Source organism: Lepidochelys kempii, chromosome 4 (assembly GCF_965140265.1).
Source record: "Lepidochelys kempii isolate rLepKem1 chromosome 4, rLepKem1.hap2, whole genome shotgun sequence".
NCBI lineage: Eukaryota > Metazoa > Chordata > Testudines > Cheloniidae > Lepidochelys > Lepidochelys kempii.
In genome coordinates this window covers 118,674,689-118,692,907 of record NC_133259.1, presented here as the reverse complement: position 1 = coordinate 118,692,907, position 18,219 = coordinate 118,674,689, and the positions used below count along the sequence as shown (strand labels likewise).

The window sequence follows — 18,219 nt, the reverse complement described above, 5'->3', positions numbered from 1 at the left end:
ACTTATAAAAATCATCTCAAACCACTCACCACACAAAATATCAGTTTCTTCCAGGACACAACCAACTTCCTCCAGAAACTCCATAACATTAGCAACCCTCAGAACGCCATCCTTGCCACCATTGATGTCACTTCCTTATACACCAACATCGCTCACCATGACAGCATCACGACCTGCCTCAAATATCTGCAAGACAATGGTCAACTCTCAGATAACCACTGCAAACATAGGTAAATTTGTCTATGTCTTCACCCATTCAACCACAAACACTTTATCCAAACCATGGGAACAACCATGAGTACTAGGATGGCTCCCCAATATGCCAACCTCTTTATGGGCCACCTTGAAGAAGAATTTCTAGACAACACACCACAAAACCAAAGTTATACATCAGTGATATTTTCATCTTCTCGGCAGAAGGCCTAAAATTCCTCAGATTTTAACCATAACTTCAAACAACCACCACCCGTGAAACTCTCTAGAACACTCCCACACCAGCAACAACAATAAAATCCTACAGACAACTATATAGCATACAAGATCACCAGCTCACTATGCTTACCTCCACAGAGCCAGTAACCACCCCAAACACACTAAGAAATCTGTTTTCTATAGCCAGGCTCTCAGATCCCACAGAACATAATCAGAGAAGAAACTCCAGGATACATACTCAAAACTGCCTTCACAAACAAGGGCACTCCACCAGAAAAGCAGATCGCATCATCAAACAGGCCACCCAAATACCCCAAGAGAACTTACTTCGATAAAGAAAAATACAAGACCCTCTGATTGCACACCCTTAAGTTGTCCCCTACCACCCTATACTGGAACCCACATGGGGTGTCAAACAACTAAAATCCATACTCCATGGAGTCAATGGAGACTCCATCCAGAAAGAAATATTTTTGAACTTCATCTTCTGATCTTCAAACAGCTGCCCAAACTCACCAAACTCATCATTAGAAGCAAGGTCCCCACAGAGCTGTACCCACCAATTCAAAGCAGCACCAGACCCTGCCTCTATATAAATCCATGGTATGCCCACATCTTGAATACTATGTGCAGATGTGGTGACCCTATCTCAAAAAAGATATATAATGGAATTGGAAAAGATTCAGAAAATGGCAACAAAATGATTAGGGGTGTGGAACAGCTGCCATATGAGGAGAGATTAATAAGACTGGAACTTTTCAGCTTGGAAAAGAGACAACTAAGGGGGGATATGATAGAGGCCTATAAAATCATGACTGGTGTGGAGAAAGTAAAGAAGGAAGTGTTATTTACTCCTTCTCATAACACAAGAACTAGGGGTCACCAAATGAAATTAATAGCCAGCAGGTTTGAAACAAATAAAAGGAAGTATTTCTTCACACAATGCACAGTCAACCTGTGGAACTCCTTGCCAGAGGATGTTATGAAGGACAAGACTATAACAGGGTTCAAAAAGGAACTAGATAAATTAATGGAGGATAGGTTCATCAACAGCTATTAGCCAGGATGGGCAGGGATGGTGTCCCTAGCCTCTGTTTGCCAGAAACTGGGAATGGGCAACAGGGGATGGATCACTTGATGATTACCTGTTCTGTTCATTCTCTCTGGGGGCTCCTGGCATTGGCCACTGTCGGAAGACAGGATATTGGGCTAGACAGACCTTTGGTCTGACCCAGTATGGCCATTCTTATGTTCTTAACAGATGCAAAGCCTGCAGACACATCTCCATTAGTGAGAAGTTTTGATCCACTTATAACATACCTCTCAAGATCCACGGGACCTATGCATGCCTATCACAATATGTGATGTACCTCATCCAGTGTACTAAATGCCCCAACACCAACTAAATGGGTGAAAACAGACAATCACTATATGCTTGAATGAACGCACAGAGAAAAAATCATAAAAGATAAAAACACCATATCACCCATGTGCAAACACTTTTCACAAAACCACCACTTCATGTCGGACCTCTCCATCCCTAATCCTCAAAGGAAACCTTCACAACACCTTCAAAAGATGAGCCTTGGAGCTTAAATTCATAATTTTGTTAGACACTAAAAATCACAGTCTTAATAAAAGGAGTACGTGTGGCACCTTAGAGACTAACAAATTTATTTGAGTATAAGCTGTCGTGAGCTACAGCTCTTTTTCCTTTTGAGTACTCCTTTTCTTTTTGTGAATACAGACTAACAGGGCTGCTACTCTGAAACCAGTCTTAATAAAAACACTGGATGTATGGTTTACAAGAACAATCTGTAACACCCTAGCTCCCTTTTTTATCCTATGACTGCAGAGTTGTTAATGGTCTACATTCACCTTGAGTGGTCCTTTGAAATGTGTTAACTACTTAAACTAAACAATTTGTTCCACCTTGTATTTAGCTGTGACATTGTGACAGAGTACTGGGAACCAACAGCTGAATTTAGTGGATTAGAATGGGCTGGCGGAAGACTAATGAGAAAATTGGTCCATTAACACAGGAGGTATAATAAGGTACAGCAAGGGAGTACAAGGGAGAAAAGGCAGGCTTGCAGAACTGGGAAGGATCTCTTCTATCTCCTCTGAGAGAAGTGAGGAGAAACTGAATAATAATTATGGTGTATGAATCAGTAAAGTGGTGGAAAGAGCAAGTGTAAATAAACTACACAGGGATGCTTAGCAACTAAAGGTCTCTGAGTCACTTTGGTTACCTTTCCCAGACCTGAAGAAGAGCTCTGTGTAGCTTGAAAGCTTGTCTCTTTCACCAACCAAAGTTGGTCCATTAAAACATTACCTCACCCATCTGGCCTCTAATAGCCTGGGACCAACACAGCTACAACAACACTGCAAACAATCATTGTACAGGGTCTTATTTATAAGCTTTTAGCTTTGGCTAAAAAAAAAAAAAAAAAAATCACATTAGGACTCCATATTATCTCAATATAAAGAAACTTTTGTGATTTCTTTTAAATGCAGTAATAACTTACATGGTCCTGTCAAGAACCTGATGCTACCACTGCAGCCCTTTGGGGTGTTGCAGGGAATGTGCATTCACTTAGGTCCAGCTGCTACAGTAGGAGCCCTCTATAGAACTCTGGCAGTGATGGGTTCTCATCCAGCCAAGCCCTTCTGCATACTTCTCCCCCTTTCAGTACGCCAGAGAACAGACCAACCACTCAGGAGCAGCAAAAGAAAATAAATAAAGAGAAAATAAACAGGTAGTCCCAGCTAAGACACAAACCTCTTTTTCTTCAGAGGGGCCCTGCATGGGCTGAAGTCCAACTCAAAGTCCGCTGTTTCTCTAGTAAGAGCTGTAGGATACAGTCTTCCCCCTTCAACAGAAAGAACCTGTATTCCTTTTAGGCAAGGGCATGAGCTCTGCTGGCTACCAAGCCACTTCCTGAGAGCTGAGATGCTCAACACTCTGTCCCCGTCCCCAGAGCTGCCCATTACTGAAATGAGTTTCCTCCTTTTAAAATCCTCCTCCACTTTTGGCATGACTTACTGATGTGGCGGGGCAGGGCTACTCCAGCACAGAGCAGCTCCTTTACCCTTTTCAGGCTCGTGTGGGGTTCATGCGCCCTGTCACAGGTGCCAAAAAGCTTGAGCTTTGTATACAGAGCTGTAGCTCACGAAAGCTTCTGCTCAAATAATCGGTTAGTCTCTAAGGTGCCACAAGTCCTCCTTTTCTTTTTGCAAAGACAGACTAACACGGCTGTTACTCTGAAACCTATACAGAAAACGTGAGACTACTTACATTAATAGTTAAGCACTTGCATAGGTATTTGCAGGTTTGGGGCCTGTGCATGTATTTTACTGCAAAGGGCTTGATCTGATCCACATACAGAACTCTTGTAGCTTTCCGTGGGAGTTCCACGTGCACAAGGCTTGCAGAATCCATACCCAAGACTAAAACGTTTGGCTAGTTTTAAAGAGAGTCCCTGACAAGACAGAACAAAGGCAGTGGCCTTAGAAAATTCCTGCACATGAGGTAGGAACGACGGTGAACTTCACTGAGAAGGGCGGCTCTTATGTTTTAGACACTGGGGCTCAGAAGAGCTAGGTTCAGTTCCTGGCTGTGCCCCAGGCTTACTGTGGGTATGTCTACACTGCAGATTGTCACCCGTGGCTGTGCCAGCCGACTCAGGCTTGCAGGTCTTGGGCTAAGGGGTGTTTAATTGCGGTGTAGATGTTCGGGCGTGGGCTGCAGCCCAAGCTCTGGGACCCTCCCACCTCGCAGGGTGCTAGACCCCAGGCTCCAAAACAGCCCCTCAGCCCAACTCAACCAGCACTGGCCAGCAGTGGGTTTTTGATTGCATTGTAGACATACCCTGTTTGACCTGGGGCAAGTTACCTTCTCTTTCCGTGCCTCAGTTTCCCAACTGTATCTTAGCAGGGTTCTCTAGTTGCCATCGTAGTACAAATAATAATAATAAAAATCACATTATAAAATGTGAATTATAATGTGCATAAGGCATTACTAAACATAGGCTAAGTAAGGGCAGAATCTCAGCAAAAAAATTACGTTCCAAAGCTACGAAATCAAGGCTTCTGTAGCCTTTAAAAGGCTTTCATATCAATCAGCCTAACTTTCTTTAGCTAAATCATCTCTTGGGAGAGTCTGTTCCAGCACAAGAGACTATTCGCAAAAATAATTAACAGCGATGCAAAGCAAAATTTATTTGTGTAAACTTCAATTTCCTTACAGTAGAAACATATACAGTACAAGCATAAGTAGTATATCAATTTTTCAGCAAAGTGTACCTGTATAATGAAAAACTAATTTGTACCATGACTTTAAAAAACCCTGTAAAAATACTGTGAACTTTCAAACTTCTTTTTCTGCACACTGTTTTGACTTTTATATATTTAACTAAAGCATTAATTCTATAAGAATCATTTACTATATTCCAGAATTGCATGACCTAGGTGTAACACTCTATAGCCTGCTACCACTTTCATACCATTTTTATATTTACAGATTTTCCCCACCTGCATTCACATATAATGTACAAGCTCCAAGAACAAATAAAGGCTTTGTCAATGCTAATTTCACATTCAAAGAGGCAAAGAAATGCAAAAACAAACAAAAAAAAGCTCAGCTTTTGGTCAAAGTAGCTTAGTTCTGCTGTGTCAAAATCCTGCTTATAATCATCCAATGGCAATTTCTCCTTTTTAACCATGTTTTCTCACTGTTGATGGAGTTATGGACTTTCAAATTACAGGACTGACCCTGCCATCAATGGCAAAACTTCTATTAAATTTAAAGGGACTGGGATTGGAGCCAGTTTCTATAGTGACACCCCAGAAAGAGTCATAGAGTTTAAGGCCATCACCATTAAGAGGGACCACCAGTTCCAGTCTGAAGACCTGTATATTGTTTATTGTTATCCTCAAAATATATTTTAACAAAATTACTTTGAAAGTAAAATCACGTTTGTTTTCATTTTGTAACCTAATTAAATTTAGCTACTATGTACAGACATGGCTCAGGCAATCAAGTTAGTCCACCTTGTCATTAGTCAACAGGAAGTATAATTACTGCAGCTGTAAAGGAGGTATCTGATGTTTCAGAATAAGTGAGTTTAGTTATGGTGTGAGCTTCCTCAGTTTGATTTACATGACAACTTCAGGTTCTATGTTAAACAGCAAGTCATCATTTCCCCTTCGAACTTCAAGTAGTAGAGGTGACTCATTCATCACAGCGTCTTGCAGGTCACTGGAGGTCATCAAAGGACGTCCATTTACTTTGACAATGATGTCTCCATCTTTGATGCCACCTCTGCATAAGCAAGATAAAGCAAGGATTAAGCTGTGTAGTCAAGGGCATTAAATTCACCCTGTATAGAAGACCAGCACAAGGTCTATGCAGCACTTATTTGACGTAAGTGGCACATAAGTTTTGCTCTCAGCCTTTCCTTAGAGTTGATTTTCACTCAGGGTGTTACTAACTACAGTAAACTGTAATCTCGGCAATTTTCTAGAATCAAACACGAAGCATTAGAGCTAGGCGAATAATGGATTTTTTGGTTTGTTAGCAATTTCAAAAAGTTGAAAAATCATTTCAGAATGGATAAAAAATTAAAATTCTGAATTTTTAGTGAATTACACAGTTGAACAAAATTGCTTTTGCTCAGATTTATACTTCATTTTGACAAAATCAAAATGTTTCTTTTTGATTTTGACAATTTTTAAATATATTTCAATTTTTAAAAATAACAAAGAAAATTTTGAAACAAAAAAGTCATTTCAAAACTGAAAAATTGAAATGAGATGTTTTGATTTATTTGAATTTTTTTCCAAACTGAGTCATTTGGCAAAATCTACACAAATTTGCAAAATGTTTTGGCATTGCTGAATCTGCAATCTTTGAAAAAAAAAATGTTATATGAAAAATGGTGCCCATCGAGCATTGAATTGAAGATCTGTCTTCTAAAACAGTGAGGACAGATAGAACACAAATCTAGTTTTCACTAGGTATTGTTTTCTCAAAACTTCAGTACCTATAACAACATAGACATGAAAGATACCTTTCACCAGTGAGTCTTTCTAGTTCATCCAAGATTGGACTGTCCCCGTAATAACACTGAATGCCCTGAGAAGAAACAAATTCTACTTCTAAAAATTCTAAAGTGGACGGTATGTACTGACCAAAATGCTGGTCATTAATTTTCTCTTTGCCTTCAAATATTTATCTGAATGACTTTTAGTTCATCCTCCAATTTTCTTATTAATTCCTAGAAAAAGTCTTAAAATCTGATATGTAGAAAGCCTGAAAAAACAATCATTCACTCCTCGAAGATGAAGTGTTGGGGCTTAACAATATTAGTATGAAATGAAGTTTGAAAACTGAGCCTAGTCTGTAGAAAATTCAAGCCAACGGCTACTATATCATAATAATAAGGAACATATGAAGACATTTATTCAACAAAGATTGGCAAGCAGCATTTATTTATATTAATTTATAAATATTAAATTTATAATAAATTTATTCACACTTAATTTTCCCTTTCAAATACAAATATGGTTACATCGTTGTTCAAGCATGTTTATTTATTTAAAAATTCAAACTAGCTAATACTTTAAGATGTTGCCCTTAGCAATGATATTATAAATATTTGACCATTTTAAATGTTAATAGAAATTCATCAAAATATTTTAACAGGTATTTTACTAAAAGGCCCAAATTCTCTTTGAAAAGCAAAAATGATATAAAGCAAGAACATGCAAGACCTTGAATATAAACAACAACACTGCCTGCCAGTTTCTGTTGGATAAGTATCTTCAACATGAAGAAAAATTATGTTTGCTTTGGATTCCACCTACCTCTGAGAAGGTGAATTTGGAACAACTTCATGTACATAAATTCCACTGCTCACATCAGGAAAATCAGGATTACTGAGTTTTAGTTCTTCCACAAGGCTAAGAGAAGATAGAAATATTGAAATCAGTAATTGTTTCAAAGTGAAATAATTTTCAAAAGCACATTATTCTTGAGTTTTCTCTTGAATAAAATAAGTGTAATAAAATACATTACTTAACCTAAGTATGTATCCACAAATCATCTTGCATTAAAATTGCCGGAATGAAAAACACTCTCTATATCAGCAGATTTTTTAAAGGAATCAGATTTACTATCATGCATCCTCAATGGCACATGCCATAATTATTCTCTTGTACCTCATGCAGAAATAGCTTGTTCTGTTATTGTTGTGCTTTGTATTGTGGAAGCACCTAAGAGCTCCAGTCATTGACCCCATTGTTCTAAGTGCTGTACTAACGCAGAATGGAAAGATGGCCCAGGGAGTTTATAAGCTGAGTAACATTCACACTGGCGATAAGGCAAACATTTGCTAATAGTCCAGTTTGTTTATTCTGGCATTTCATTCTCATTGTGTCCTCAATTAAAAATACAACACTTTTGAAAACTCCAGTCGTAAACAGGAGATCTGTGTCTGGTCCACAGCAAGACCAGACTCCCGAGTTTTTCAAGAAAAATCTTGTTTGGGAAATTTTACTCTGCTTTCAAGTGTTCTGCATTTGGCTTTTTTTAGAGTAAGGAGCCAGTGTAAAATACAGATTGTAAAACACCTTGGCCCCCGAAATGTTGGAGGATGACTGACTCCCAGGCTTAGGGTACAGAGTTGCTTCAAGCCTCTCTCTGGGTGTGAAGACTTTCAACCTCAGTCGCATGGATAGCTGTGCTTCAGTCTCCTAAGCGGAGAGTTTGTGAGCTATGCAGTCAGACAGGAAGGAAACCTTCACTGCTTCACAAACCGCTTAATTTCCCCCCCTCCCCCCCCATGAAGTTAATAGAGTTAAAAACAAACACACAGAGAGAGACACTGTTATTTACCAAAAAAGGGCAACTTCTTGCTGTATTTCTTTAGATACTGCAAATGCAGCAATGCCTCACACTGACTGCATATGTCATGATATTTAAAGATAAATCCTCAGCTGGTGTCTGTCAGCTTCTGCTGAAGTTAATGAAGACACACTGATTTATTCATGCTGAGGATTTGACCCTTATGCGGGAGACAGCAAAAATATAACTCAATAAAATAAAAACTGTTTAGTCAAAAACATCAGCTGGATATGCTGCAAACAGGTGTTTGGTCACACAGCCTTCTGCCACACTGGAGACAGAACTACTGGTGTAAAAGAGGAATTGTATTAGTGTAAACAGAAGAGTACAAAGGGTTAAAAAGAGATCTCACAAAACTAGGTGACTGGGCAGCAAAATGGCAGATGAAATTCAATGCTGATAAATGGAAAGTAATGCACACTGGAAAATATAATCCCAATATAATACAGATGATGGGATCTAAATTAGGTGTTACCACTCAAGCAAGATCATGCAGTCATAGGCCTATAGCCTTTAAGGTCAGAAGGGACCATTGTGATCATCTAGTCTGACTTCCTGCACACTGCAGGCCACAGAACCTCACCACTCACTCCTAACCTCTGGCTGAGTTACTGAAGTCCTCAAATCATGGTTTAAAGACTTCAAGTTACAGAGAATTCACCATGTACACTAGTTTAAACCTGCAAGTGACCCGTGCCCCATGCTGTAGAGGAAGGTGAAAAACCACCAGGGTCTCTGCCAATCCGGGGGAAATTCCTTCCAAACCCCAAATATGGCGATGATAAATTGTGGATACTTCCCTGAAAACATCTGCTGAATGTACAGCAGCAGTCAAAAAAGCTAAATGTTCGGAACCATTAGGAAAGAGATAGATAATGAGACAGAAAATATCATAATGCCACTATATAAATCCATGGTACACTCACAAATTGAATACTACATGCAGTTCTGGTCATCCCATCTCAAAAATGGTATATTTGAATTGGCAAAGTATGGGGAAGGGACGGTTCATTTTAGAAAAGAGACAAGGCAGGATATGATAGAAGTCTATACAATCATGAATGGTGTGTAGAACACGAATAAGAAAGTGTTATTTATTCCTTCACATAACACAAGAACCCGATGAAATTAATAGGTGGCAGGTTTAAAACAAACATAAGGAAGTACTTCTTCACACAACACAATCAACCTGTTGAACTCATTGCCAGGGGATATTGTGAAGGCCAAAAGTATAAATGGGTTCAAAAAAGAATTAGATAAGCTCATGGAGGAAGGCCCAGCAATGGCTATTAGCGAAGATCGTCAGGGACACAACCCCATGCTCTGGGTTTCCCTAAACCTCTGATTGCCAGAAGCTGGGAGTGGATGACAGGGGATGGATCACTCAAGAAAAATTGCCCTGTTCTGTTCATTCCCTCTGGAGCAACTGGCACTGGTCACCACTGGAAGACAGGATACTAGGCTAGACAGACCATTGGTCTGACTCAGTATGGCCATTCTTACGTTCATTCATTTGCTCTCCAGTGATATTTCAGACACTAGACAATTACAGATTTTATGTTAAATACGATGAAGAGATAGAATTGGAAGAAATTGTTCTTATTCTGCCAGTTCTTTTGCATACATTCAGCTGGCAAGGGAGTGTTTTGTTGGTTTCTCAAAGTAAGCTGTGAGATGGGACAAATGAATGGAGTTTTTAGTCCTACACTGTATCTGGACTAAAGGAAAAGTACTGCCCTTGTATCAAAATAATGCTTAGTGTGACTTTCATTTTGGTTGTGGAAAAGGAATTGGATTCTGACAGAACGTCAGCTGACTGGGAAAAGCAGAGTGAGAAATTTTGCAAAGCACACATTAATGTATATTGTCACCAGTGGCAGGAGTGGGAGAACTGTAAGATGATTAATTTCCTGATCCCAGAATGTAAATTTCACTGCTGAAAACTAAAAATTTCCACAAACCTTGTGGAAGTTTACATACAGATCTGAACTTTGTTGCTCTGAACCACTGCTGAACCTTTATAATGCATTTTATGTGTACCAGTGCAGTTTATATAAAACATATTTAAAAGATACTTACATGGATGTTATTGTCAGCATCCTTATGCCAATGAAGCGTTTTTTCCCATCTGGAAAAAAACACAGCAGCTATATATAAAGATTTTAGGCAAACAATCACAAGAACACCTTTTCCATTGAAATGGTAAGAGCCAATACAAGCAAGAGGTATCAGCCTTTACTAAGATTAATACCACAGAGAATGCAAAGCATGCATAGTGATTAGAATGACTTCTAAGGTCTTGTGCCTTCCCTCATGAAGCCGTGGATGATTAAAATTAGGATTTCTCCCTTCTAGTCCCATTGCTGAGATAACGGCTGCTATAAAGGGAGTCACAAAAGATCAGTTTCAGTACTATAAAAGTTTTACTTAAGGAAAGTTCAGAAAACATCCAAGATTTCTAAAAGATTTAGTAGCACAAAAATCTTTAGAACTTATTACACCTAAGAGAATGCAAATTTTTGTAACTAACTATGTTTGATCTAAAGATGGTTAAGTCAATTTCATCAAAAGGAGATTTTGAAAAAAAAATTCGGGGCTGGGGAATGGAAATTTCACAAAAAAAGCTAAATACATATAATGCTAAATAAATAAATAAAACAATTCATTCCTTGCTTGATACTGCAGGAGTTGAGCTCACGTGTGGTGCTCAAGCTCAGAGTTCCTGGTTTAATCAGAAGTATGCTAAAGGCAAAGAATTCTCAGTAAAAGGTCCTCAACCCTGGAAATTGCTTCCCTTGTTGGTTTGTCAAAGCCCACATTTGCTAACTATCAGGTCATACTGTGAAATCCCCATACAGAACTGCTCGCAGGATCAGGGCCTATTCTCTTGTTTTAAAAGTTTCCAAGGAGGGAGCAGAAACAATACCTTAGGCTACTAGTCGCACAACACACATAGCGAACAGGTCCCATAGCACTCTAAAGTGCTTTACAATACTATATACACAGCCACTAAACAGCAATTAGTTTAGATTCACCACACATGAGGCAGATAAGTATGATCAGCCCCATTTTACTGAGAGGTTATGTGACAATCTCTCACAGAGCCAGTCTCCTGCCTCCCAGGCCTGTGCCTGAACAATGAGACAAAAGTGCCATGGGCTCTTTCACGTTTATAGAGACAGAACCTTCTAAGGACACCTCTGAAAGCCCCACACAAGTAAATTACATGACACTTAGGGCCAGCCTACACTAGAAAATGTCACTCAGGGTATGAAAAATCCACGCCCCTGAGTGATGCAGTTAGCCGACCTAAGACCCTAGGTAGGGAGCGCTAAGCTGATGGAATAATTCTTTCTTCAGCCGCCATAACAACTGCCTCTCAGAGAGGTGGATTACCTCTCCTGTCAGCAAAGCTAGTATCTATATTGAAGCACTACAGTTCTTCAATATAGAACACTACAGTGGTGCCCTCGACGTATCTGCTTTCCAAAGAATGAAAACACGGTGAAGTGATCCTTACACATTTGAACTTGTGGTGCAAGTGAGTTTAAATGGGGCAAAATTCAGTCCTCCTATAAGCTGGCACAGCTCCACTGGTTCTGAAGCTACAACCGTTCTGAGTGGCAGTGATGCCAAAAAGCTGCTGTATGTACTAATTTGATTTGATGAAGCCCTGCGGTGAGTGCTTCAGCAGTTGATTATATCCTGTATAAAAGAGAATTTCCTCTCACTTGGTCCAGAATAACTGTCTTGGAACTTCTTTGAGCATCCCGCTGCTCTCACGTTACGAGAGAGGATGAAGAGGAGAAACTAAACAGTTGCCTTTAATACTTGTTCTTTCCAGGATATAAACAATCCCAGGCTGGGGACCTGCTCCTGCATTCCTCGCACACCCTATATCCCCATTAAAGTCAATGGAACACACCCCAGAGATGTGGGATTTACTGGACCCTTGGCAATCTTGCAGCATACCTCCAGCTATCTGTGTTGCCTTCCCTGGAATGCTTAGTCTCTCCTGAAATTGTTAAGATGAATTGAGCAAAACTGGCTACAGTAAACTCCAGATAGAGTTCTATTGTTCAAAACAGGGCTGTCAACCACCATGGCCCTGTGCCAGATCCATTTATGTGACCTGTATAGCATTATATATATATATAGCTTCTTCAGAACTCAAGCTTCAATTTAAAAAAAAAAAAATACCTGCACAGTTCCTAGCTCTCATGTTTGCAAAGGCAACCTCTCAAACTTGAGTGGGACCTGTGTGTGAAATGATGCAGTGTGTTGTCTTCCTGAGTCTGCAATCAGTCTGAAAAGATGTTTCTGAGAGTGTGTACAAGTCGGAGGATCCTTTAAATGTCACCATTAACTATTTTATTGCTGGTCATTTTAACACTTGGGATAGCGAAGGGGGAAGCAGTACAATGGTGCACAAAATGGAGAGGGGGGCTGAATCGGGAATTGATGCAAAGAAGAAAATGCAGATGAATGAAAGGATAAGAGGCACAGACATGGAATAGGTACAAGAACAGGGATGGATGAGAAACCAAGGGAAGACTGAGTGCTGATCTTAAAGGGCACTATTATCCCTGTGGGTAATGCTAAATGTGACAATGAGGCACTGAACAAATAACAAATAATGATAATGGCTTAGTTACTACGTAAAGCTTTATTCCACCCTAGATCTTTGTACAAATTGCCCATACAGACCAGTGGGAGATCTGCCGTGGACCGAAGATTTATGGACCATAAGTAAAAATGGAATTTGGCTCTCTCTCCAGAACGAGTTTGACAAACCTCATTTAAAATAAGGGTTTTGTAATTATAGTAAAATGCACACGGGATCTACTTTGGGAGATTATTTTATCTGCTGCGGCAGCGTGGGCAGAACCCTTCTGCAAGAATTCCTGCATCTTCTTTTCTTGGAGCATTCTCATCAGAACATATGAGAACCTAAGACTCTCTTTGCAAAAAGTACATCACTTTACATTTCTCCAAGTTGAATGTCATATGCTAAAGTTAAGTTTTCTACAACAAAACCAGCTTGAGGGAGTATAAATTGGCAGCATTGCTGGCAATCGTAGCAGAGAAGCCAAGGAATGAATGGGCATTGAGAATCAATTACAGTGCATTGTTACCACAAAGGGATGGCCCTTTTGAGGGCAGAGTTGAGTTACATTGGCAGAGCAGTGCTGGGAAGCTGGAGTTACAGTGTGCCATGCCATGGTCTCCAGAGCTGTCAAGATGGCAGTTTTCATGAGCACTTAAAATTGCTGTAGGGATCAGGAGGCAGAAGAAAAAATCATTAAGACAGCAAGCACAGAATGGAAAGAGGTCCTGAAAATAATGAGCCTCTCACCAGAGTGAAATCACAGTAACTAAGGCTTTCTTATTATTATTATTTTAAAATGTTCATCTGCTGGAATAATCAAGCTATACATATGTGGAACAACTTCAGTCTGAAGCCAGTATGACCCATGGAGAAGGAGATCTTTTAAAGTTCTCTGAAACAGAAGGTGCCGGATTCACCAGTGCGATCTAGATAATTTGTGCCACTCCAGTGATGCAAAACAGCTGCAAACCTGGCTTAACAGATCAGTTAAACTGGAGTAGTGCAAAGCACCAGGAGGTTGCTTGTAAATCTGGCCCCTAAAGGCTGGAAGTACCTAACTACTTAAGAAGCTTTCTATTGTATGAGATATTTTCATGCATAAGAAAGACACTAGATACTATCAGCTTCTTCTTCTCAAAGTTAAACTTTTTGATTGATGATTATGATAATATACAAAATGAGACAGGTCAATAAGGGGCTAAAGGCATGAATATTCATAACCACAGACAAAGCTACAGAAAAAGTATTATTGTTAGAGCCAAATTACAGGCCTGAACCTGCAAACGCTCATGTACATGAATAACTTTATCATGTGAGTATTGCCACTGTCCAGTCAGTAAGAGTGCAATCCTGGTGCCACTGAAGTCAATGGGAGTTTTGTTGTTGACTTCAATGGGGTGAGGATTTCACCAAGACCTTCTAAGGAAGGAACTAATCTTGCATTCTACTTGGTATGCAGGGAAACTTCCTACTACTCAGGACACACGCATTGCATTTAGACTGCATCAGCGGGCCTGAAATTATTTAAGAAAAATATTCCACTGTCAAACAGATACAATGAAACTGCTCCAGCCTCTCCTGTTTACTGGTGGGCTGTGTATTTTCTCAAGCTGTATAACTAACTGAGCTATAGAGTGAATCAATTACCTGAATGCAACTCTAAGATGAAGAACAGCCCAAATGACAGTTCTCAATATCTTTACCTGTATGCAGCTATTTATCTCTATTATTATTTTTAATAATTATTACTATTTGCTAAACCCAACAGCTCGCTTAGCTCTGGATGGAGCCAATCCAGTGAGATGCTTTGGTTTAGTTGTCCCCAAAGGCAAGAATATTTTGCTGATATTTAGTCTAATTGTTAGTTTACTGTCTTTCACCCCAGCACTCACTGTTAATATCCTTCTAGGAAGTCCTGAGTTCTGATTTCAGCCCTGCCAGTGATTCCCACTTTGGGCTTCAGCAGATTGCTAAGATCGATTTTTTCATATCTGGATCTCTGAAGTTAGGCACCGAAATAAGTGGCCTGATTTTCAGAGGTGCTGAGCTGTTGAAGTCACTGGGAGGTGGGGATTCTCAGAACCTTTGAAAATCAGACCACTTATTTAAGTGCCTAATTTTAGGTACCCCAGTTTGAAAAATCCAGCCTTTGCATGGTCAATTTTCCCATGTATATAATGGGGATGATTTACCTACCTCCCTGAGGTACTCAGGGTTAGTTAATGCTGTTACAGAGTTTTGAATGGCTAAAGCTCTATATAATAAAAGCACTATTATTATGGTAATAATAAATAAGGTATTATTATTATGACCATCCCATGTGATATAGTGCTAAATGACTTTACATTTAAATATTGCTCATAATTCCTAATAGAGTGTATATTTTTGATTCTTCAGCTTTGTAAGTAGGATTACATATTTGTGTGCAATAAACACACAGTATGGATTTCATGACTATGCACATTATACAACACTGAAAGTTATCTGCTCAACTGAGATTTTAAAAGCCACAGTCATACTAATTTTACAATGTCATGGCGGTCTCCTCTACACCAGAATCAAGTTGTAAAGAGGTATTTCCTAAGAAGGGTACTGTAATAGTTTATGCTTCCACAACCCAATCTTTTCAGTTAGATGATATTCAATGCAGAATGGAAACACCATTATCCTTATTCCTTATGATTTAATCATAGCATGATTCTGAGGGTGGATCAAAGTTAAATGACCAATTCCCTTTTTATATTTTCATATGATGAAATGTAACTGGCCCAAAGGAAAAGGATGATGAAAAACTAGAAATTCTATTTACAGTCATAAAAAGGAACAACGTAAGTATGGAAATTTGAAAGCTATTACTAAGTATCCAAAAATGCAAACTTAATCCTTAACACCATGCAAACAACTGCTGAAATAAACTCATTCCTTCCACATTTCCACCATAGCATGGGCTAGTAAATGACTTTAAAGAATAGCCCTGCTTTGGCAGTGGTTCAGGGCAAATGGGCCAGGTGCTTCCTACAAGTATACAAGTGGTGCCTGACCAGATGAGTGTCTTGATTCAGTATGACATTGCAAGTGAGGGTTAGTAACCAAGTGTGCCATACACAGAAAGAACAAGGATGAAAATAACAAGATCTGGCGGCCACTCCGTATGGTACATACACATCACAATGGTCTGGCTCATCCCTTTCACTTCTTGTCTGCTCTGTGTAGTAGGGAGTTGGATATGGTGGAAGAGGAGGGAGATAACCTCTTGTACAGGTTCAGGATGGACATTCCAGCATGGAAAGAGACACAGGCATGCCTGTGAGAGAAGCAGATAAAGGGGATAGCGAGGCCAGAATCATTGGTGAGTGTAGAGGAGTGGGAGGTAGGGCACAAAAGGAGACCAAGTCAGAGATGTAGGCTAAGTCTGGCCTTGAACACAAAGACTGTGAATGTGAGGCTCAGGCAATGGGAAGCTACTACAATGACTCAACATGGCTGAGGGGATGGCATAGGAAAACTGATTTCAGCAGCAGCATTTTGGATGGACAGGCATGAGAAGGTGGGGCAGGGTACTAGGGAAGAGACCCAAGAAAAGAAGATTGCAGCAGTCATGGTGGGAGAGGATATGGGTGTGGACAAACAATTTGGCAGTCAGGACAGAAAGGAAGGGGCAGGTTTTAGAGAAGTGACCCCACTTGGCCACCAGTTATGGGTTTGGGAGAAAGGGAGGATGGTAAAGTTATGAATTGCACTGGAGGACTGAGGTAGGGAGGAAGGTTTGGGCTGAAATATTAGTAGGTCAGTTTTGGCTATGTTGAATCTGAAATGGCAACAACTCATTCAGCGTGAGGTGTCAGACACAGTTAGAGATAGGAGCCTGAAGACCAGCAGATAAGTCCAGAGTGGGGAAGTACATTTGACAGTAATTGGTGTACTTACTGTAAGCTCTTTGGGGGCAAGGATAATCTTTTTGTTCTGTGTTTGTACAGCACCAAGCGCAATGGGTTTGTGGCCCATGACTGGGGTGCCTGCCTGCTACCCCATACCAATAATAATAATCGTCATCATCATGATCATCATCACTGCAGTAGTGGAGACCATGCAAATAGAAGTCATTTATGAATAAAGTGTAGCGGCATTATCCCTCCCAAAGCTACCCAGTATGTCCTGGGTGTTTGGATCTTATTCCCCACCCTGCCTGCTCCCTGCCTCCTTAGGATAATCTGCGGGGGTGGGGGTTGTCCCTGTCCCTTGCAAAAGACACAGAAGAGGAGGGAAATCCTCCTTGATTAAAGTCAAGTTACAAGCTGTTCCCAAGTGTACCTCAAGTTAAGCTGGTTCATCTACAACTCTCACCCTTTCTGATGACTTTCCCTCTGAGTCTTATATATGAGATACTGTCTATTCTTTGGGTCTCTAGGTTTAGGAATAACGAAATACCACTTTTTCTTCCAAGAAGCTGTCTTCAAATCCCAAATCTCTACATACAATGACGCCACAACCTCTCTCAGGCTGTAAGCCAACACTCCTTCCCTCAGCTGTGTGCAGCCTTCCTCTGATTTCATGTGGACCCAGCAGCAAAATGAGGACAGGCACATGCATGGAATTAAGCAGGAGGCCCCAACTTTTATTAAACTTTGACACAAGGGAGAGGTGTGACCTGCCCATCACCCATACTCTCCTGTACCAGGCATTTAACTGGTTCCAGGAGCAAAAAAAGAGGCTCCACATACCCCCACTCCAGGTTGAATGCTGGTGAATGCTAGCCAATCAGCAGCCCTCCCCACCAGCTGGCCAACGGGTGTCAGAGATGCTCAGGAGGAGGAGCTACCTACTGTCCGTAAGTGAGTGAGTGTCTCCCTCCCTCGCTGCTGGGCCCGTTCCCCTTCACTGCCGTCCGCATCAAGTTCCCCCACCCATTGGGGCAGGTAGGTGGCATTTGTCCTTCTCAGTTTAAACACCAACAGAAACCAAGACTTGCATCCTGGTGGCCTTTCACTGACAGCCCCCACCTCCCAAGTCCATACCTGAGAGTGTCCCAGAGCTGTAGCGATCCATTCTGTCACACTGCCAGCTGAATCTGTGTGAATTACGCATTTCTCGAACAGATAATTTACAACTAAAATCCAGACAGTATTTTTGAATAACGTATTTATAAAAACAGGAAGGTCTCTTAAAATAAATGCATTCCAGAGCACCTCCCTATTAATTAAATGTGTTTTGTAAGTTATTTATATAGCGATCTGAGCCTCACTTTTGTCCTGTCAACCCTATGTGGCTATTA

At 40.3% G+C, this 18,219-nt stretch overlaps 1 protein-coding gene across 2 annotated transcripts in view; it reads right to left on the bottom strand.

The window, feature by feature from the left end:
• Positions 1 to 4,682: 4,682 nt before the first annotated feature.
• The window catches only part of HTRA3 (HtrA serine peptidase 3), a 40,580-nt gene continuing 27,043 nt past the window's right edge, over positions 4,683 to 18,219 (bottom strand). Inside the window, exons 6-8 of one of the 2 annotated variants that reach the window (XM_073342621.1) lie at positions 10,418 to 10,466; positions 7,300 to 7,395; positions 4,683 to 5,755 (exon numbers count right to left, since the gene is read on the bottom strand). In XM_073342621.1, coding sequence (XP_073198722.1) covers positions 5,590 to 5,755; positions 7,300 to 7,395; positions 10,418 to 10,466 — 311 coding nt within the window. In that variant the 3' untranslated portion in view covers positions 4,683 to 5,589. The remainder of the gene's footprint in view (positions 5,756 to 7,299; positions 7,396 to 10,417; positions 10,467 to 18,219) is intronic. The other variant, XM_073342620.1, reaches the window with a different exon arrangement.